The 23,292-nt window shown below is 40.0% G+C and overlaps 1 protein-coding gene across 1 annotated transcript in view; it reads right to left on the bottom strand.

The window, feature by feature from the left end:
• The window catches only part of LOC106569124 (gamma-1-syntrophin), a 39,750-nt gene extending 16,458 nt beyond the window's left edge, over positions 1-23,292 (bottom strand). The window contains exons 1-12 of the mRNA XM_045694193.1: positions 22,492-23,292; positions 10,440-10,746; positions 7,455-7,509; positions 5,178-5,312; positions 4,871-4,927; positions 4,590-4,647; positions 4,442-4,485; positions 4,184-4,225; positions 3,764-3,866; positions 3,350-3,432; positions 2,837-2,967; positions 878-1,007 (exon numbers count right to left, since the gene is read on the bottom strand). Of these exons, the coding sequence (XP_045550149.1) occupies positions 878-1,007; positions 2,837-2,967; positions 3,350-3,432; positions 3,764-3,866; positions 4,184-4,225; positions 4,442-4,485; positions 4,590-4,647; positions 4,871-4,927; positions 5,178-5,312; positions 7,455-7,481 (810 nt within the window). The 5' untranslated portion in view covers positions 7,482-7,509; positions 10,440-10,746; positions 22,492-23,292. The remainder of the gene's footprint in view (positions 1-877; positions 1,008-2,836; positions 2,968-3,349; positions 3,433-3,763; positions 3,867-4,183; positions 4,226-4,441; positions 4,486-4,589; positions 4,648-4,870; positions 4,928-5,177; positions 5,313-7,454; positions 7,510-10,439; positions 10,747-22,491) is intronic.

Genomic DNA, 23,292 nt, shown 5'->3' with positions numbered 1-23,292 from the left:
TCAGCAGTGCTCCAACCACCCACCGAGTCCAGAATGAAGATTTATCTGAGTGGGACTTAGCGTTAGCGAGCGACAGCCAGGCTAGCTTTTAGCTTTACTTCCTGATCTGGTCTTTGCCAGGTCCACTTAATCATTAAACACTAACGGCCAACATGTTATGCATTTGGAAAAATCAACTGTGCTGCTAAGAGATAGCAACACTAAAAAACTAAACGTATATTTGCTTAATGTCTGGAGGATACAAATTGAGGATGGTCCATGCAGTAAGATACAGAACTGCCTTCCCCTGTTTGTTGAGCACTATCCATCTGGAAGTAACACAAAGCACTAACTTGTTTAACACATCCAGCCAGAGAAAGCTTTTTCAAAGACATTCAAAGAGAAATGGAGCATAGTACACAGTCGCTATCTCCTGAGTTACTTTTAATTTGCTTACCACCTCTGAGGATGAGAGGATGAGATTACATAATGCATTATTATGAATTATAGCTAATACAAGTGTATTGGTTAGCATGAGGGATGTAAGTGTATGTAGTAACTGCCTCCAAGCACCAACACTGATAGCATGAAAAGACATTCATAAGTATATGACTTATATGATACATCTGACACATTTAATGATAGTTAGCTGTGTGAAACCTTAATGAAAACTGACAAGATCATAAACTGTTATAGGTTAACTACTGTGTGTAGATACTCAATCACCTTAACAGCCACGCTCAAGCCTTATGAGTGTAGTAATACAGTGTTCTATTACATTTTTCATCAAAACCGAACCCGTGGCTGTTTAAGACTATGGAAAATCGACCTAAAATCGAATCTATCTTACTCATGTTTTTGCCTAAGAAGCACATCCATTTAGTTTGATTGTACTCACATTGTGCTTGGTGAGAGCTGATATATTGGCTGCTATTGCTTGGAGCCAATCTAGGCAGTCTTCAGCAGTGGGGCATGTGATAACCCCACTGCAAACCCCATCCACAGCTATGACTTGAAATGCATGTTTCCTTTAGAAATCAGAATCAGACAAATATACTTTTTAGTAGTGGTTGGCACCAATTCAGTATGATATTAACATCGATATCAATATGAACAAGGCATATCTCAAAATTGTTTTATCCTTAGTCAGGCAAACAGCTTGTCTGTCCATATATTAATCATAACCCATGCACTCTCAATTTCTATTCAAGAGAAATAAGTAACAGCCAAGCAAGCTTTGCAACAAATGGAGGAATCACTGTCTTATAGTGCCTTTGGAAAGTATTCAGACCCCTTGACTTTTTCCACATTTTGTTACGCTACAGCCTTATTCTAAAATGGATTAAATAAAACAATTTCATCAGCAACCTACACACTATACCCCATTATGACAAAGCAAAAACAGGGTTTTAAAAAATGTGTGCACATTTATTAAAAACAAAAAACAGAAATACCTTATTTACATAAGTATTCAGACCCTTTGCTATGAGACTCGAAATTGAGCTCAGATGCATCCTGTTTCCACTGATCATCCTTGAGATGTTTCTACAACTTGATTTGAGTCCACCTGTAGTAAATTAAATTAATTGGACATGATTTGGAAAGGCACACGCCTGTCTATATAAGGTCTCACAGTTGACAGTACGTCAGAGCAGAAACCAAGCCATGAGGTCAAAGGAACTGTCCGTAGAGCTCCGAGACTGGATTGTGTCGAGGCACACATCTGGGGAAGGGTACCAAAACACTTCTGCAGCATTGAAGGTACTCCATCATTCCATCATTCTTAAATGGAAGAAGTTTGGATCCACCAAGACTGTTCCTAGAGCTGGCCGCCCGGCCAAACTGAGCAATCGGGAGAACGGCCTTGGTCAGGGAGGTGACACAGAACCCGATGACCACTCTGACAAAGCTCCAGAGTTCCTCTGTGGAGATGGGAGAACCTTCCAGAAGGACAACCATCTCTGCAGCACTCCACCAATCAGGCCTTTATGGTAGAGTGGCCAGACGGAAGCCACTCCTCAGTAAAAGGCACATGACAGCCCGCTTGGAGTTTGCCGAAAGGCACCTAAAGGACTCTCAAACCATGAGAAACAAGATTCTCTGGTCTGATGAAACCAAGATTGAACTCTTTGGCCTGAATGCCAAGCATCAAGTATGGAGGAAACCAGGCACCATCCCTACGGTGAAGCATGGTGGTGGCAGTATCATGCTGTGGGGATGTTTTTCAGCGGCAGGGACTGGGAGACTAGTCAGGATTGAGGCAAAGATTAACGGAGCAAAGTACAGAGAGATCCATGATGAAAACCTGCTCTGGAGCGCTCAGGACCTCAGACTGGGGCGAAGGTTCACCTTCCAACAGGAAAACGACCCTAAGCACACAGCCACGACAACACAGGAGTGGCTTCGGGACAAGTCTCTGAATGTCCTTGAGTGGCCCAACCAGAGCTCGGACTTGAACCAGATCGAACATCTCAGGAGAGACCTGAAAATAGCTGTGCAGCAAACCAGGTTTTGCTTTGTTATTATGTCGTATTGTGTGTATATTTATGTTTGGGAAAAAAACTATTGAATCAATTTTAGAAGAACATGTGGAAAAAGTCAAGAGGTCTGAATACTTTCCGAAGGCACTGTAACTGCCAGTGGCTGACCTCTCCATTTGAATAGTCCCAAGGTATTTACAGGAGACAAGTCATCCTAACGCCGAGCCCCCAAAGTCCCTCGCCAGCAGACCCCTCTCAAATAGCCGAGGCACAGGGGCCACTGAACCTTCAGCAGTAGTGACAGAGAATGGCCCCTGGCTGTGTTTTGACAACAAACATTCCCCAGTCCCCCTGCCGCAGCCCAGCGCTGAGCTTACCTGCAGACGTCAGAGCCTGGGATGTGCTGTGACAGACGGGAGTGGAGGAGAGGAATAAGGCGCAGGTCCATCCATCTCTTCTCCCAGCGGAGCCCAGGGGACGTGGGCCAAGATGAGCAGGACAGTGAGTCCTAGAGGGGTTTAAACACACAGAAAGAAGAGAACACCTCTTAGTTTAGTTCTTCATATAGTATCTCCCATGGTTTTTCTAATACGTCAATAGCCCAGGCCTGTTCATGATTCATACAGGTAGATGTAGATGCAGCAGAAGCTGTATAAGTGCAAGCCATAGTTCAACTACTGAATACGTTGTTTTTTTCCTCTGGCCCAGAGAAAGAGTGACAAAGAGTTAGAGCACCCTGACTGTCACCATCTGCCTGTGAATGCCACTGCGGAATAACAACAGCCTACTGGCATTGTTACAAGAGTTGCGGAGAGACAGATATGGCTGAGAGTTATACAGAAAGGAGATCAGCCTCAAAGTGGGGTTGGGTTAAGAATGCTAAACTGTACCGTATTGTTAGGATGGTAGTTCAAGTGTAAGCCACTGTCGCACAGAGGGGAGGACGTTCCACTGCTCTGGTCACTTGGAACACCTGGGAGAAGAATGACATTCAGAAGTTATTTATTCAGTCATTTGGAAGTCATATCATATCTTCTTTAGCCTTGGTACAATATCCAGAACTTTTATGTCTAGCTCTATTTCAGGTAAAAACTATATTCAAATCAACTTTTCTTCCCACCTCTTTTTCAGAGCTAATTATACCAGAGACAAATAATAGTCAATGCACGAATCATCATATATTCCATGTGTAGATGGAGTTTTTTTCTCCAATCTTGTGTTTTTTTCTCTCATCATATCCTTACTGAAAATAACATACAATTTCAGCTCTGATATTTCTTTGGAGGTTTGTAAGATGCACGTACATGTGCAGTCTTCACAGAGGGGCAGTTTAAGAAAAGCAGGTGTCTTCTTCAAGAAAGACACAGTCAGAGTGACTTCCTCTCCGGCGTTTCGCAAAACCTGCACCTGTAAAGAAAAGTTTGGTGAATTTATAATACTGCCATAGGACTTCTAAGTCTGTTCCTCATTTCAACCACGTACTTGGATGATGGATGTAGTACAAATTCCCTTCTTAGAACAAGTAGATTAGATATCGGCTAAAAACCTGGGAGATTTATGCAGCCTCACACATTTGGGAGGTTGATACACACAAATTGGAAAAGGCGTAAAACTCCTCTTACATGTCCCAAAGATAAGGTCCAAAAAGTTAAACAAGATAAGGTGGTGTTGCAAGTGTTTGCAGCTTCAGGGAAATATAAAATATTAAGTTGGCAGCTGCTTACCGCTTCCTCGTGGCGATAGCTTCGAACATTTATTCCATTTATCTAAAAACAATCAGTCTTATTGTTAGTAACAATAATATCCAATCCATTAAATTGATGATATGCATGATATGAGGTGGCTCAGTGAACTAATATATCATATTGTGATCCATCCACAAAGTGTGAAGGAGTTGGAATTTGATCAGACATACCTGTAGTACAAATACTGAATAACCCAAGACAGAAGAAACTGTCAAAATACTCATCACCATCCCTTACCTGGAGGATCCCATCTCCAATAAACAGCAGCCCAGACAGTTCAGCTGCAGACAATATATTATATATTATTACGTTTGGGTAAATAAACCACGATTCATATTTCATAGTGAAATGGAAACAACTAAAAAACTAAAAAAAGAAAGCTTACCTTTTTGCTCTTTTGATATTTTTGATATCACAACAGGGATTTTGTGTTCTGCGCCTCCCTAGGGGGTGAATTATATAGTTATGTAGTTTGTTGCACAAACATTTGAAGGAAAGAAACAGAGGAAAGAAATTGAAAAACTGTTGTGTCTTCCCCAATACGATACTCCATTAGTCTACTGTTGATATATCAATTGTGGCTTTAAAAGATCAATGGCATTAGGTAACAGTAAATTCAATGATAGAATAGGCAGAAACGGGCTAATCAATGGAGATCTAAATTACCTTAATGCTCAAGCCAAAACCTCCAATCGTCTGTCTTCTGATCGTTACAGTTCTCTCCTATAAGGAATCAGATGGAATAAAGAGGTGTTTATTGTGGACATACTTACAGGTTTAAAAGTTTACCGTAGATAATACAAGTATAAAAAGCTGACAAAGGAAAGGCCCATTTTAAAAGGTATTTTCTCTCCAGTCATGCTCACACTTCACTCTCATGGTTCCAAATGTATCGTCTGCCCGACATTATATATTTTTCTCGTAATTGAAACATCCTTTCCCAAGGTATTTAATTTGACAGGCAGTTACTTACACTGGAATAAAATGGTTCTCCTGACACGCAGATGACATCTTGCTCTTGAATGGTCAGAATGTCTTTAGCCAAGTGCAGTCGAATATTGAAAGGCTCCTCGTTACCATCTTGCAGCAGATAAACCCCAGTCTTTGTCTGTAAAGTAAATCAAAGTGGGGAAATCATGTATCGTTCCTCTTTGTCCAAATTAACTGGCCATGAAATTAAATAAAATGAAAATGTCATCAAATTGTAAAGACATTGGAGAGACTTTTGACAGAGTGACATGTATGATAATGATACACACATTTCATATTTTTCTTCTTCTTAGGCTGTTAATTTCAAAATGGTGACCTGTAAAACAATGCCCCATACATTATGTGAATTCCACTCTCAGAAAGCTAGTAACCAAGAAACCATTTCAATTACAATGTATCTAATAGGTTTTGAAAAGAGTTATCATTATTCATGATCACTTCAGGCAAATCTTTTTTCCACTAGTGTTTATATTGCATACATCTTCAATATTATGTTGCAATTATGTTCGATAATAGGAGACAGTAGAAATATAGTTAAGCTAATTAGGTTAGTTCTCAGTAAATCATTTTCACTAATTAGTTTGAATTACATGTATTTTCTATGCACTGTGCTATAACATTAATCAGACTAAAATATATTGTTGTCTTGGCCCTGAAAATAAAAATCCTTATTTATAATTTTCCGAAAAACCAGATAACTGCAAAGATACGCCTCTTAATCACAGGCAACAGAAAAAAAAGATTTACAATCATCTAATTCAATAAATCTCCAATTAAATAATCAATCTTCATTTTGTCTATCCATCTAAGGTCTTGTGGAATTAAAAGGTTTGAATAAATTATGCTCAGTCACCAGATATGCATTTCTCAGAAAGGAATGAGAGACATCATCATCGTATCCCGTGATCCATTTAAAACAAGCTAATCTGCATACATTTGCATTCTGTATAGTCAATTCCCCACCAACTAATTGGAATGCCTGTCCTGTCCTTGAAACTACGGTTAAGTCTAAATAATAAAAACACCTTCACCTGACATGATTACATGATTTAGGTGTTCCCGAGCGGCGCAGCGGTCTAAGGCACTGCATCTCAGTGCTTGAGGCGTCACTACAGACACCCTGGTTTGATTCCAGGCTGTATCACAACCGCACATGATTGGGAGTCCCATAGGGCGGTGCACAATTAGCCCAGCGTCATCCGGGTTTGGCCAGTGTAGGCCGTCATTGTGTAGGTGTAGGCCGTCATTGTGTAGCTGTAGGCCGTCATTGTAAATAAGAATTTGTTCTTAACTGACATGTCTAGTTAAATAAAGGTTAACCATTTTTTTAATATTATACATGTAAAGCCAAGCACACCAATGTCACTAAGCATCCTTGATGACAAACGCAGTAGTGTCACTAAAGGATACCAGTTAAAAAAAGAAGGTGACATGGTAGGTTTGGCAACTCAAAGAATGACATTTACTTGTACTGTATCTAGCTCTGTGTAAAGAAACCATAAATCAGCCTGGGTGAGCATTATTAACATCAACAGCAGCAACTCAATGTGAAAGTGTTTTTACAGTGAGTTGCCTTGCACACTTTATCCACAGCTAGTTCAATATCACCATTATGGTGTGTGTATGTCACACGTGTGAGTTTGTGTGTGCGCGTGCGTGTGTCTCATGAGGGAGAGAGAGAGAGAGAGAGAGAGCAGAGAGAGAGAGAGATGGAGGGAGGCAGGGAGCCGATGGAGGCAGTCATTCTCGTTAGCCGAGCTGAATCAGTGCTACGATGCTGATATATCTATCACTGGGTAGATCAGAAGCAGCCTCTCCTCTCTCTCTCTCTCTCTCTCTCTGCTGGGCTGAGCATAGTTTGACCTGCTGTAGAGCATGTATGTAATTACCCTTATCTCTGATCCCATCTTGTGTTTCATCATTACCTTCTCATCCTAATCCTCTCCATCTTTATCTAGCTACATCATCAACTCCAGTCAGACACTGTCGTCTGTGTACATTCACAATTTACACCACAGGCGGTTGGCACCAGGTATGCAACAAGGACAGTCACATTTTATCTACCTAAGCCAATCATGCATTGTAGAGATATGATAATTCAATGACACTTGTTGTGATGCAAAGGTTAACATGTGTCAGCAGTTGAGTACGCTGTCAAGTAAAAATACAAAATGCTATTTGCCATGGCAGACCAATTTGCTCCAATTATCTTTGCAAAATGCTGAGGGATTGAAATCTATTCAACTGAAATTGTACCTACCTCTTCATTTGAAGTCCTGAAATCCATGTGCTATGGTACAGTGAGGGAATCTGCCCTGGAAAAAGACAGAAGAGGAAATTGAATTGAATTAGCTTCCTGAAGAAAATACCTAGCAGTTAGTTAGTGACATGGTTCTTCTCACTTGTAGTAATAACACAGATTACCTAGCAGTTAGTCAGCGACATGGTTCTTCTCACTTGTAGTAATAACACAGATTACCTAGCAGTTAGTCAGCGACATGGTTCTTCTCACTTGTAGTAATAACACAGATTACCTAGCAGTTAGTCAGTGACATGGTTCTTCTCACTTGTAGTAATAACACAGATTACCTAGCAGTTAGTCAGTGACATGGTTCTTCTCACTTGTAGTAATAACACAGATTACCTAGCAGTTAGTCAGCGACATGGTTCTTCTCACTTGTAGTAATAACACAGATTACCTAGCAGTTAGTCAGCGACATGGTTCTCCTCACTTGTAGTAATAACACAGATTACCTAGCAGTTAGTCAGTGACATGGTTCTCCTCACTTGTAGTAATAACACAGATTACCTAGCAGTTAGTCAGTGACATGGTTCTTCTCACTTGTAGTAATAACACAGATTACCTAGCAGTTCGTCAGTGACATGGTTCTCCTCACTTGTAGTAATAACACAGATTACCTAGCAGTTACTCAGTGACATGGTTCTTCTCATTAGTTAGTAATAACAGATTACCAAGCAGTAAATAAATGACATAGTTCTCTCACTTGTAGTAATAACACAGATTACCTAGCAGTTAGTCAGTGACATGGTTCTCCTCACTTGTAGTAATAACACAGATTACCTAGCAGTTAGTCAGTGACATGGTTCTCCTCACTTGTAGTAATAACACAGATTACCTAGCAGTTAGTCAGTGACATGGTTCTCCTCACTTGTAGTAATAACACAGATTACCTAGCAGTTAGTCAGTGACATGGTTCTTCTCACTTGTAGTAATAACACAGATTACCTAGCAGTTAGTCAGTGACATGGTTCTTCTCACTTGTAGTAATAACCCAGATTACCTAGCAGTTAGTCAGTGACATGGTTCTCCTCACTTGTAGTAATAACACAGATTACCTAGCAGTTAGTGACATGGTTCTCCTCACTTGTAGTAATAACACAGATTACCTAGCAGTTAGTCAGTGACATGGTTCTTCTCACTTGTAGTAATAACACAGATTACCTAGCAGTTAGTCAGTGACATGGTTCTCCTCACTTGTAGTAATAACCCAGATTACCTAGCAGTTAGTGACATGGTTCTCCTCACTTGTAGTAATAACACAGATTACCTAGCAGTTAGTCAGTGACATGGTTCTTCTCACTTGTAGTAATAACACAGATTACCTAGCAGTTAGTCAGTGACATGGTTCTTCTCACTTGTAGTAATAACCCAGATTACCTAGCAGTTAGTGACATGGTTCTCCTCACTTGTAGTAATAACACAGATTACCTAGCAGTTAGTGACATGATTCTCCTCACTTGTAATAATAACACAGATTACCTAGCAGTTAGTCAGTGACATGGTTCTTCTCATGTGTAGTAATAACACAGATTACCTAGCAGTTAGTCAGTGACATGGTTCTCCTCACTTGTAGTAATAACACAGATTACCTAGCAGTTAGTCAGTGACATGGTTCTCCTCACTTGTAGTAATAACACAGATTACCTAGCAGTTAGTCAGTGACATGGTTCTTCTCACTTGTAGTAATAACACAGATTACCTAGCAGTTAGTCAGCGACATGGTTCTTCTCACTTGTAGTAATAACACAGATTACCTAGCAGTTAGTGACATGGTTCTCCTCACTTGTAATAATAACACAGATTACCTAGCAGTTAGTCAGCGACATGGTTCTTCTTTAGTTAAATAAAGGTTAAAAAATAAATAAATACAAATTCTCACTTGTAGTAATAACACAGATTACCTAGCAGTTAGTCAGTGACATGGTTCTTTTCACTTGTAGTAATAACACAGATGACCTAGCAGTTAGTGACATGGTTCTCCTCACTTGTAGTAATAACACAGATTACCTAGCAGTTAGTCAGTGACATGGTTCTTCTCACTTGTAGTAATAACACAGATTACCTAGCAGTTAGTCAGTGACATGGTTCTCCTCACTTGTAGTAATAACACAGATTACCTAGCAGTTAGTCAGTGACATGGTTCTTCTCACTTGTAGTAATAACACAGATTACCTAGCAGTTAGTCAGTGACATGGTTCTTCTCACTTGTAGTAATAACACAGATTACCTAGCAGTTAGTGACATGGTTCTCCTCACTTGTAGTAATAACACAGATTACCTAGCAGTTAGTCAGCGACATGGTTCTTCTTTAGTTAAATAAAGGTTAAAAAATAAATAAATACTAATTCTCACTTGTAGTAATAACACAGATTACTCAAGTACTGTGATTGTGCACCACTTAATATAAACACAAAACCCACTAGCATGGTCTGTCATGTCATCCTTGTGGGACCAGCAATATCAATCCAGAGTAATAGATTTTCATTGCAATTTCACTTCTTTCAAGCAGAATCCTGTGCAGAACTAATCAGGGGGGAAGCCAGAGACCATTAAATGTCTATGAATAATTCATAAACTGAAGGTGGGAACCTAAGTATCTATCCTGATAAATGTTTCAATATGGAATCTATTGCTCCCGTTACCTGACTGACTGTGTTACCCTATCTGTTACGGTGTTACAGCAGGGCTAATCATTGAAGCTTTGGAAAACAAGTATCAGATGAAGGAGTAGTACAGTTCTGTTCAGTAGTAGTGATAAAGGTTGTTTGGAACAGAGCAATAAATAAATGGCTCTGGTTTGGGATGAGGATAGATATAGAACATATGCTTCCCTTGACCTCAACTTTGTAGTGAAAAAAACTGCTGTCCTTGAGAAGGAAATAGTTACACTATAACAACATTGTGCTTGAGGGGTATATGTTGCAGTATATATTCAAGGCTCACCTCAGTAGAAAGGCCCCCGGCTCTTCGTCTGTAGAGGTCTAGCCATGAAGCAGGCAGGTGAGCACTGATCCTACCCGTGGCAGAGGAGCTTCCCTGGGCATGGCTGTGGGGGGACGCATGCCCTCCCCTGGAGCTGGTGGCAAAGCCTGGCCTGCGGTGGGCTTGGTGTTGGCTCTGGGCAGTGGCTGACCTGGTGTATGTGCTGCCACAGTTCCTGGTTGTTGTGGCCAAGGTGCTGTCCCAACAGTGGTTACGGAGGGTGTTCGATGGTGGACTCAGGAGCAGTTCCACTCAGATCCAGAATGAGCTGAGTTGAGATCAAAACATAACATTAGTTTGTTTGTGAGGTAGTGGGAACTAGACCGTGAGGCTATAAAGGGCTAATGCCAACAAATTATGGCACAACAGTAACAGCCCATACCACTTTAACCAGATGCAATGATGTTTCATATTTACAGAGCTCCCAATCATCGCATAGAAATATTTCCCAGTGCAAAAAGACTGATGACTTGACAGAATAACTCTGGGTGTGAAGGTTTTCAAACCAGTTTATGGGAAGGCACAGAGGCAATTTGTTTGACAAGCGCAGAGGGTGAATTTCAGAGAGCAGTTTGTTACAAAGTGGTGAAAAGTCTCAACTGCTGCAGGTTGAAGGCACCTGTGGGTCCAAAAATATAAATACCTAACGGCAATTAACACGTATTCTTCAATGTCCTTGTTGTTTGTATGCCAAGCACAAATGTTTCTGCCAAGGTGTTTTGTTGTGTTGCAATTGAAACCTCAGGAGAATTTATTCTCGTTAGTGCGCATTTGTTGACATGATATCACATTTCTGTGAAGCTGTATTGGCAAGCTGCCTCTGTGATCATTGTTTTAAGACACCTTTTCAACTCACTTTTCATTCACATTTGAAACTATACCTCATCATGTTATGGAAATCTTTTCCCTCTGCATCCAAGAGTATGCTAAAATACATTTTTTAAAACCTTTATTTAAAACACAGCCTTTGCAATGTCTCTCAATATCGTGGCATTCCATCTGGAGCCTGCCAACTCATTGAGTGATGTATTCTGACGCCATTTTAGACCTTCTTTAAAAATGAATGTCTACATCTGTCTTAAAATGTGCATCTAAAAAAGGAAATGTTTCATATACTGTATGCAGCCTGGCTGTTTGAAGACGAATGCAGGCCTGCTTCCAGCAGGGGCCCTCGAGAACATACTGACAAACGCAAGCAGTTCACTTCACTGCCAGAATCCCAGTCAGATAGACTGAGCTGAACCTTTTGTACAATTTAAGTTGAGTCAGCGCAACTCACAGGCACGTCATCAGATATTTTCCCCGAATCACTGCACAGTGTTTCTCAAATAGCACTCCTGGCTCTGACACAATAGCAGTAGAAAGTTAGCATCGAGTAGAGAGGAGTAGTTTTGCTTAATTTGCTTGGAAGGTGTTGGCTGATAGAGACATCGCCTTGCCTAGGACCTGAAGACAGCAGGTGTCGGCCCTCGAGGAAGAGACCAGCCATTTATTCTACCTGATACATTGGTACCGTGACCTGAATCTAAGGGAGGTGACTATAGTAGCTGGAGGCTTAAGCTTTAGGGCTCGATTCAATACGTATCGCAGAAGATCCGTGGTATAGCGTGACAGAAATGTAAAGGCAATGTTACCCATGCTCGCGGAGACTGCATTCACGGTAAATGCTGCATATGTCGGCTCAATCGGAAATGACCTTGAAATGACAATCTCACCATACCACAGATCTGACGTGATATGGATACGGACCGAGCCCTTTGTAGTCTTATGTAACCAGACGAGTGTGCCTCTGGATATGGAGTATACCCCAACATACTGTACATTTACGCCTATCTGTAAAGTCTGGTATGTGAGCTTAAAGCTTTTAGCAAAGACAGCTCTGCCTTGGATTCAATGCACTAATGACCCAGGCGAAATTCCCATGATTGTTGATTAGTTGAAATTAACACATATGTTCAGGAGGAAAAATGTAATCAATCAGATGACAGGATCAATTTACAACTCTGCCTACCCTTCTGCCTACACAGTATATAAACAGTGACATACATCACAATGGTGTGCTGGCTGATTTCTGCATCCCACCTCCAGCAACGCCCATCTCCCTTCCTTCTTCTCTCTTGGCGGATTCTTCCATAGAGATAATATGAGATGAAAACTAGTAGATATTCTCTATGAGTTCTTCTCTACCTCGGTCCTTGATCTGGAGCCAAACCGACCAGAGGCCGTATCCAAACCAAAGTAACTACAGTATTTTCAATGTCTCAACCATATGGCCATACCTCACAGTCATCAGAAAAATGGGCTAATAACCAAATGCACAAATTTGGTTCATGTGGAAAAATCAACTTAAATGAATTGGTGACAAAACAACCATGAGCAGTCCTATGAAACAGTGAGCTGACTCTCTCCAATTAAATAGTTGAAGTCTATCTCATTGCATTCCATAGCCCTTACCATGAGGTTTCATTATAATAAATAGTGTTTATGTTCTTATCCTGGCTGTGCTCGATTTCTCCTGATACGTTTTTGCATGACAGAAAGAATAAGAAAAACAAGTCAACAGTGCTTGATCGTCGCTCTCCAAAGGCTAACCTCAGAAAGCAACCAATTATTTTCTCAGTATTTACAGAGGAGCTGTCAGATTCAAGAGCACCCTAATTAGTGTACTGTTTTCAAATGCTCCTTACAGTAGGCCTATGCATGGCTGTGATTGTGTGTGTGTGTGTGTGTGTGTGTGTGTGTGTGCGTGCGTGCGTGCGTGCGTGCGTGCGTGTGTGCGTGTGTGTGTGTGTGTGTGGCTTTTGTATATTCTGCTAGGTCCTGAGTCCTTGTCTACTATTTTGCATCATTTGAAAAAGGGACTGTCAAACTGCTCCCCGCATTACCCCTGTAACTTTCTTCATTCTGCCAAGTATATAGGGAGAGGAAGAGATTGCTATTACTTCTTGAGATTTTCAAGTCAACTAATACCTGAGCCACAACAGTATGTGTGCTCAATCTCTCTATACCAGTATGGTCAGTGCTATTACGCTCACTCTATACCAGATCCATTCAGCAGTGAGAGTGAGGGAGCAGAGGTAAATTAGTGACAGACACATTTATGGACCCGCTTCCTGACCTTCCTGATTGTGATGAATGGTTCTTGGCATGGCATAGCCTACAACTATCAAGTGGGTGCCAACTTAAATCCAACCGGAGCATTTCACAAACTGGTGCTGGCCCATTATAGCACTGAATATCCAGGAATGGTTCATTATGACCAAATGGTGTTGTGTGAATATACGGTTTATTTATAGGTTCAAAATGTGTTTAAAACTATAATGTTGAACTCATGGACTGTCGGTGCTTGTGTCCATGGCTCTGTTTATGAATTTGAGAGTGTTGGTTACGTTTCCCCAGCCCCATCTCTCAGATTTATACCAAACCAAGTGGCGGGGCTAAAACACAAACTCCAGATTGTGGCTTTAAAGAGGGGTACATTTTATTCAGAGTTCAAGCGTTTACCATCTGGTGGGTTTCATATACTTTTCTCCAGTGAGTTTCTTAATTAAAATGAATAAATTGTCCCATTAACAACACAGGATAATATACTAACATATAAGCCAATGGCTTGAGTGAAGTGAAGCAAATAATCGGACATGGTTGTCTCAATTAACATTAACGCGTTAATTTAACTCATAGGTATTCATGCACATTACAGTGCCTCTTATAATAGATAGTTCATTCCCCCTAATTCATTTTTAAAAATGAGAATAACATGAAGTACAACATGAAATTCAAGTAGCAGCCATTAGCAGTGTAACAAGCCAGTCCTACATGAGAGGGGGGGGGGTGGTATCATGCTGTGAGGATACACCAACATGAAAGATGAATAACCTAAGTGCATTGCAGTGAGCATCGGCCTGATAGAAACAGCTTTGCACTGTCAGATTCTTTTCTGAAATATAACACTGTATCTATGGGGGGAAATTAAATCAGCAAAAGACTTGAAATGCTAAGGGACATGGTTGTGCATGAAAAGCAATTTGTTTGACAAGTGACAAATGTGTCAACTGGGGGTATACTGTCTGAAGGATGTATAGCACATTACCAGAAATAATGGTCTTATAATAGCCTACATTTAATGTACGTCATCGGGGAAAATAAGAAACTTCTCATTTTAGTTTGAGCTAAATCTGACAGAACTCTAATTCTGTGCATTTATACCTCCCAGATGAATTGTGTAATTATGTGGAGTTGTTCCCAAATAGTACTAGACATTTTGCAATTTCATGAATGATTTGAAAACATATATCACAAATGAAGCAATGAACAATCAACAAACAATGCATCAAGACTCTGTATGGCATTTACCTGGCGTCTAATATATAACTGACATACTTGCCCTTTAAAGAAAATGATAAAGTCACACCCTACTATCTGTAATAAGCAAATAACATCATAACTTGGGCCAATGTGCTGTACGTGCTCTAACTAAACAATGTGCATTTTAACTCATTCCCACATTGATATTACACAATTAATAACAGCACTGGGCTAACATCAGCTGAAATCTATTTCTATTTTTGAGTTTCAATACAGTACAAAAGTAATTAAGAAACAAACATAACACTATTAGTGTTGTGTGCTTTGAGCTATGAGAGTTAGTGAGGATTGACTAATTTACTCATCGCTCTGCGCTGCCTGGGCTAGAGGACTAACAATTTTATTTTTGTACAACAGCGACTCTGTAGCAAACAGAGAGAGATAACACTCTGAGGTACACTGACTGACAGACTGACTGAAGCATCTACAGTAAAATCTGTTTGTGCTATTGTTTATTCATCACACAAACCCTTATACAGTTGAAGTCAGAAGTTTACATACACTTAGGTTGGAGTCATTACAACTCGTTTTTCAACCACTCCACAAATTTGTTGTTTATCAAACTATAGTTTTGGCAAGTCGGTTAGGACATCTACTTTGTGCATGACACAAGTAATTTTTCCAACAATTGTTTACAGACAGATTATTTCACTTATAATTCACTGCATCACTATTCCAGTGGGTCAGAAGTTTATATACACTAAGTTGACTGTGCCTGTAAACTGCTTGGAAAATTCCAGAAAAGTATGTCATGGCTTTAGAAGCTTCTGATAGGCTAATTAACATAATCTGGGTCAATTGGAGGTGTACCTGTGGATGTATTTCAAGGCCTACCTTCAAACTGTGCTTGACATCATGGGAAAATCAAAAGAAATCAGCCAAGACCTCAGAAAATAAATTGTAGACCTCCACAAGTCTGGTTCATCCTTGGGAGCAATTTCCAAATGCCTGAAGGTACCACGTTCATCCGTACAAACAATAGTACGCAAGTATAAACACCATGGGACCACACATCCGTCATACCGCTCAGGAAGGAGACGCGTTCTGTCTCCTAGAGATGAACGTGCTTTGATGCAAAAAGTGCAAATCAATCCCAGAACAACAGCAAAGGACCTTGTGAAGATGCTGGAGGAAACAGGTACAGAAGTATCTAAATCCACAGTAAAACAAGTCCTATATCAACATAACCTGAAAGGCCGCTCAGCAAGGAAGAAGCCACTGCTCCAAAACCGCCATAAAAAGCCAGACTATGATTTCCAACTGCACATGGGGACAAAGATTGTACTTTTTGGAGAAATGTCCTCTGGTCTGTTTGGCCATAATGAACATCGTTATGTTTGGAGGAAAAAGGGGGAGGCTTGCAAGCCGAAGAACACCATCCCAACCGTGAAGCACGGGGGTGACAGCATCATGTTGTGGGGGTGTTTTGCTGCAGGAGGCACTGGTGCACTTCACAAAATAGATGGCATCATGAGGTAGGAAAATTATTTGGATATATTGAAGCAACATCTCAAGACATCAGTCAGGAAGTTAAAGCTTGGTCGCAAGTGGGTCTTCCAAATGGACAATGACCTCAAGCATACTTCCAAAGTTGTAGCAAAATGGCTTAAGGACAACAAAGTCAAGGTATTGGAGTGGTCATCACAAAGCCCCGACCTCCATCCTAGAGAGAATTTGTGGGCAGAACTGAAAAAGCGTGTGTGAGCAAGGAGTCCTACAAACCTGACTCAGTTACACCAGCTCTGTCAGGAGGAATGGGCCAAAATTCACCAAACGTATTGTGGGAAGCTTGTGGAAGGCTACCCGAAACATTTGATCCAAGTTCAACAATTTAAAGGCAATGCTACCAAATACTAATTGAGTGTATGTAAACTTCTGACCCACTGGGAATGTGATGAAAGAAATAGAAGCTGAAATAAATCATTCTCTCTACTATTATTCTGACATTTCACATTCTTAAAATAAATTGGTGATCCTAACTGACCTAAGACAGGGACTTTTTACTAGGATTAAATGTCAGGAATTGTGAAAAACTGAGTTTAAATGTATTTGGCTAAGGTGTATGTAAACTTCCGACTTCAACTGTAGCATACGTTCTCAGTAAAATCCAGTCAACATCTGGGACAATTCATACGGCTGGATGGTCGACTGAATCAGCCCCCCAGAGAAATATGAGGTGTGATAGTCTTCCTCTTTCCCCTGCTCAGCTCTGGAACTGCAGTAAATTGGGATGAAGATGACCAAGGCCACAACGTCACCTTACATTTTACATTAAAATTTTAGTTATTTAGCAGACGCTCTCATCCAGAGAGACTTACTGCCTCTCCTTGACATATAGCCTCTCTTTACCCTCTACATCTTTCCTTCAGAGGCAGCAGCCATAGCTAAAGGGCAACATCAGGATCAGTGCTTCTAATTTGTCTTTTCACAGTGGAATTGGCTTTCATTCAGGGACCGACTACCGCATTTGGGAACCTAGGGCAACAATCTTTTTTTACATCGATTTTTTATTTTTTTGCAGATTTCCTTTTGTGAAAATAGCTAACCTTCTGCATTTCAACACATTTGTTAAACATTTAGCAGTTTTCTAACGCTATTCTCCACATTTTGTCATGCCGCTAAGATAAAATGTTGCAGTTTAAAAGCTAATTTCCTGCAATTCTACACTTTTTGCCATGGGTCAGAGACAAAAATGTGCTGCTTTATTGCTCATCACATGCTATTGTTCACATTTTGCCATGAGGCTGAGAGAACATTTAGCAGTTTTAAAGGTTTTTTTGTATAACTTTCAAAGGTAACATTGATGCACCCAAAAGGCCAAGTTGATATCGTAAATCAATGTGTGAATCAAATGTTAAAGAAATGATAATGGTGGTAGTAGTGCCAGTAGTAGGCTAATCAAATAATAGCTGTAGTAAGCCTAATAATGGTAATAGCACAGAGTTTCTAAACCCAGAGGCGCAACATCGCAAGACTTCCGTGAACACTTGTGAAGCAGACTTAGCATACCAGGACAGGGTTTGGGGTTTGAGAAGTCAATGAGAGAAGTGAAAAATTCCTCCTTAGTTGTTCATTTTCTCGATTTCTAAAGGGACAACCTACAATAGATTCAAGCCAATGTCTTAAGTAACTGAACATGTTATTACTCCAACCGCGAAAGCGTCAAACTTACATTTCTGTCAAAAACTACTTTATATCAAAGGAGTGCTTTTGATTTGACGGCAGATGCACAGTTCGGTGCGAGACAATGTCTTAAGTAACTGAACATGTTATTACTCCAACGTCGAAAGTGACAAACTTAAACTTTCATCAAAAACTACTTTATATCAAAGGAGTGCTTTTGATTTGATGGCAGATGCGCAGTTTGGCGCGATTATGTGTTTTTGCACATTAGCTTAGCTAGCCAATGTCACCATGACATCGCCTACAAGCATTTTCAAGGATTTCTACTGGAGAAGCAGTTTCTGCCTATCTTCAAACTGTACTGTCTTTGGTAATAGTGTCAGTATAGGTGTTTGCAGAAATGGACATAAGAAACCATACCAAGATTTGATTGGGTGTGCTTAACAATGCTTTATGTCAGGGATCATCAACTATAATCAAAATCAAATCAAATCAAATGTATTTATATAGCCCTTCTTAGATCAGCTGATATCTCAAAGTGCTGTACAGAAACCCAGCCTAAAACCCCAAACAGCAAGCAATGCAGGTGTAGAAGCACGGTGGCTAGGAAAAACTCCATAGAAAGGCCAAAACCTAGGAAGAAACCTAGAGAGGAACCAGGCTATGAGGGGTGGCCAGTCATCTTCTGGCTGTGCCGGGTGGAGATTATAACAGAACATGGCCAAGATGTTCAAATGTTCATAAATGACCAGCATGGTCAAATAATAATAATCACAGTGGTTGTCGAGGGTGCAACAGGTCAACACCTCAGGAGTAAATGTCAGTTGGCTTTTCATAGCCGATCATTGAGAGTATCTCTACTGCTCCTGCTGTCTCTAGAGAGTTGAAAAAAGCAGGTCTGGGACAGATAGCACGTCCGGTGAACAGGTCAGGGTTCTATAGTAGATTCAGCTGATTTTTCGTTGAAGGGATGGCCAGGGGGCCAGAACATAATTACAAATCAATTATAGACTGCAAATTGACTGCAAGAATCACAAACATATACAATATTTGACAAAAACATATAAACGATCACATACTGTATATCTCTCTATTAAATGTGGGAAAACTTTGGAACAGATTTCCAAAATTAAAATCACTTGGAGCTATATTGCTGGTGTTTTACAGTCTTTTATGCCCAACAATGGGGGGCCAAATAAAATCACCCGCGTACCACCAGTTAGGGAACCCTGCTTTATTTTATGTGCATGTGTTAATCTATCATACTCCTTCCAACTTCATGGTATACAATGTGGCACTGTAGGTTGGAGAGAGCTAGTCATAAAATGTAGGCTGGTTGACACCTTGTCACAGGATCTTATTGGCCAATTTCCCTCAAGCCTGGTTTTCTTGACAAAGACATTCTTAACTTGACCTACAGATCTTTGATTTATGGTTTTAGCTGTATGGGGTAGAGGGGGTATAGTCAGAACATAAACATGTCAATGATATGTCACCACCTTTTCATTTAAAAGAAACTGGGATCTGCCTCAATACATCAACTAGATTGCTACCTTTGACCATTGACCTACACTGCTCAATACTCCTTTCACAAGAATGTGAAACAATTACAGAATATTGATGATAAAGCCTTGATACAGACCTAACAGGTGTAGCTGTTAGGCTCATTGAGCTCAGCAAGCAGCTTACCTTGAATACTACTTAAGAGAGAGGGATGATCAAATCTAAGGTCTTAACATCCACTTCAAAGGCAATGGATAGTAACAAGATACAGTAGGTATAATAAGTATTCATCCCCCTTGGATTTCTTCACATTTAATTATGTTACAAAGTGGGGTTAAATTTGATTAAATTGTCTTTTTTTTTGTCAATGATCTACACAATATACTCTAACATTTCAATTTTTTAAGATTAATGAAAGATAAAACACTAATATGCCTATATTAGACAAGTATTCACCCCCCCTGCTTTTCACACCTGGAGTGTGCAATATTTGCCCATTATTCTTTTCAAAATTCTTCAAGATCTGTCAAGGTGTTGGGAATCATGGCTAGACAGCAATTTTCAAGTCTTGCCATAGATTGTCAAGCAGATTTAAGTCAAAACTGTAACTTGGCCACTCAAGAACATTCATTGTCTTCTAGGTAAGCAACTTCAGTGTTGATTTGACTTGTGTTGTAGGTTATTGTCCTGCTGAAAGTTCAAATCCTCTCCCTGTGTCTGCTGTAAAGACTGAAGCAGTTTTTCCTCTAGGATTTTGCCTGTGATTAGAGCCATTCTGTTTATTTTTATCTGGAAAAACTCCACCGTTTTTGCCGATGTCAAGCATACAAATACCATGATGCAGGCACCACTATTCTTGAAATTAAGGAGGTAGTTACTCAGAGATGTGTTCTGTTGGATTTTCCACAAACATAAGGCTTTGCATTTAGGCCAAAAATGTTATTCCTTTCCTGTGTTTTTTTGCAGTAGTACTTTAGTGCCTTGTTGCATACAGGATGCATGTTTTGGAATATTTGTATTCTGTATATTTGTTTTCTTCTTTTCACTCTGTCATTTAGGTCATTATTGTGGAGTCACTACAATGTTGATCCATCCTCAGTTGTCTCCCATCACAGCCAATGAACTCTGTAGCTGTTTTCAAATTAATGGTGACATCCCTGGGCAGTTTCCTTCCTGTCCTGCAGCTCAGTTCAGAAGGACAACTGTATATTTGATGTGTCTGGGTGGTTTAATACATAATCCACAGTATAATTATTAACTTGACCATGCTTAAAGAGATATTCAGTGTCTGATTTGTTATTGTTACCTATCTACCAATCACTGCCCTTCTTTATAAGGCTTTTGAAAAGCTCCCAGGTCTTTGTAGTTGAATCTGTGCTTGAAATGTAACACTTGACTTACAAATGTTGTATTATGTATGGGGGACAGAGGAAGGGTTAGTCATTTAAAAAAATCATGTCAACCCCTATTATTTCACACAGATTGAGTCCATGTAACTTATTATGTGATTTGTTAAGCCAAATTTGACTCCTGAACTAATTTAGGCTTGCAACAACTATATTATAGTTATTTCATTTTTATTCATTTGTAAATATTTGTAAAATATTCTTTTCACTTTGACATTATGGAGTTTTTTGGTGTAGATAAATGACCCCCCCAAAAAAATCACAATGAAATATATTTCAATCCCACTTTGTAGCGCAACAAAATGTGAAAGCAATTTGAGGGGTAAGAATACTTCTGATACCCACTGTATCTGACCACTCAAGTTATTAAGTTGACTTGCCCTAGTTATTAAGTTGACTAGCCCTAGTTATTAAGTTGACTAGCCCTAGTTATTAAGTTGACTAGCCCTAGTTATTAAGTTGACTTGCCCTAGTTATTAAGTTGACTTGCCCTAGTTATTAAGTTGACTTGCCCTAGTTATTAAGTTGACTAGCCCTAGTTATTAAGTTGACTTGCCCTAGTTATTAAGTTGACTTGCCCTAGTTATTAAGTTGACTTGCCCTAGTTATTAAGTTGACTAGCCCTAGTTATTAAGTTGACTTGCCCTAGTTATTAAGTTGACTAGCCCTAGTTATTAAGTTGACTTGCCCTAGTTATTAAGTTGACTAGCCCTAGTTATTAAGTTGACTAGCCCTAGTTATTAAGTTGACTTGCCCTAGTTATTAAGTTGACTTGCTCTGTCTTTATCAAACGTTACTACTGTAAGAAGAGTGGAAATGGTATATATCTATTCTATTATAGATCATATATATTCCAAAGGGCTATTCAAGTAAATCTAGATACCATCCTAAAAAGTATTAAAACCAGAATGCAGACTATAGTTGGGTTGCCATGGGACTGGTCATATTATGCCCGGCTGGTTTGATTGCATGCATTCCACATTATTAGGTGCAGAAGACTAACAAGCAGCAGGCTATAACCATGTAGAACATTGGAATGGTATTAATACCAACAATACTTTCACTGTAACAGCAGCATTCCCTCATCTACCAGTCTATTTAAAACTGACAATGTCGATATGGGCAGTGTATAGCCTCTGTACTTCAACCTTGTTTTACATCATTGTGGACAGAAAGAGGACTGACACCGCACTTAGCTGGGGGAACTGCGGGTGCCTATACATTTGGACACGTCGGAGCGTCAGAGGCAATATGAAGGGCTACTGCATGCTGAAACCTGAATTAATTGCATATTTTACACTTAATAGGTCCTTTACCATAATCTGAATGAACTGTTCCCCATTGTGCATTACGCAATGTGAGAGCCAATGATGATATATTGTTAGTCTACTTATTAGATATTAGATGATGGATCATGAGAGTATTATACTGAAATTAACCTATATCGTAGCGATAGGCTACAAATGGCGTATAAATAAAAGTGAACGTTTTTCGAGGTATCATAGGCTACACGATAGCCCACTACTGTTAATAACCATCATTATCTTACATGTAAATTGCATTGTAGGCTATTATACAATATACAAATGAGTGGTTGACTAGAATGTCTGGCTTACCTGATTTTCTGGTAACAGGTGTGATGTAATATTGGATCTAGTCGGCTCCTCACATCAATCTGCCCTGAAATGTGTTTATTTATTTAGTGATGGCTACAGATTCAAAAGAATCTCTGCAAAATCTCAACGTATCCTGGCACCGTCGCCCACGATATCCAATACACTGAGGCAATGTGCAAAAAAACGTTAAACATCCCACACTTACACGAAAAACGTGTATTTTTCCATATTTCTCATGCCGAAACAAGACACGGCATCCTTTTCGTCGACAGTAATTTCCAGCATGGCATGGAATACTGTTTCACATGTTTCCTTACTGTGCGCTCTGGTGCCAAAATGACTGGCTGAAAATCACATGCGATTTGTTTCAACTCACGTCAATCGCCTCAGTTATTCGTTTAGGCTACTCGCGGAGCTCTTACGTCTCTCCCGATGATGTAATATAATGTGAAATTACTTTCACTGTTGAATAAGAGCATCTACTATGTACATAGCCTAAGATACATCCAACCAAAAGGTCTCCGGTGCAAGGAGCGCTTTTAAAGGAAATGATCGGCGAGCACTGCGGTATGGTTTCGTTGAATGGGACCCGGGGCTGCCTACAGCCTGCAGTGAAGGCGAATGAATGCAAAAGCAGATTCAAATGAGCCGGTTGCAACATCTTTTTCTTCAAAACTGTGATTTTTAAAGTAGTCTATTGTGCAACATATTAGCTCGGAATACATATCAAGAACATGTATTCCTAACCCGTTATCAGGGCTAGATATGGTCTCCCTCTCAGTTATGCCTACCTTCTCTGCT

The sequence above is a fragment of the Salmo salar genome, chromosome ssa14 (genome assembly GCF_905237065.1).
Source record: "Salmo salar chromosome ssa14, Ssal_v3.1, whole genome shotgun sequence".
Taxonomy (NCBI): Eukaryota; Metazoa; Chordata; class Actinopteri; order Salmoniformes; family Salmonidae; genus Salmo; species Salmo salar.
Note: the sequence above shows the minus strand (reverse complement) of the source record. Positions and strands in the feature narration are given on the sequence as shown.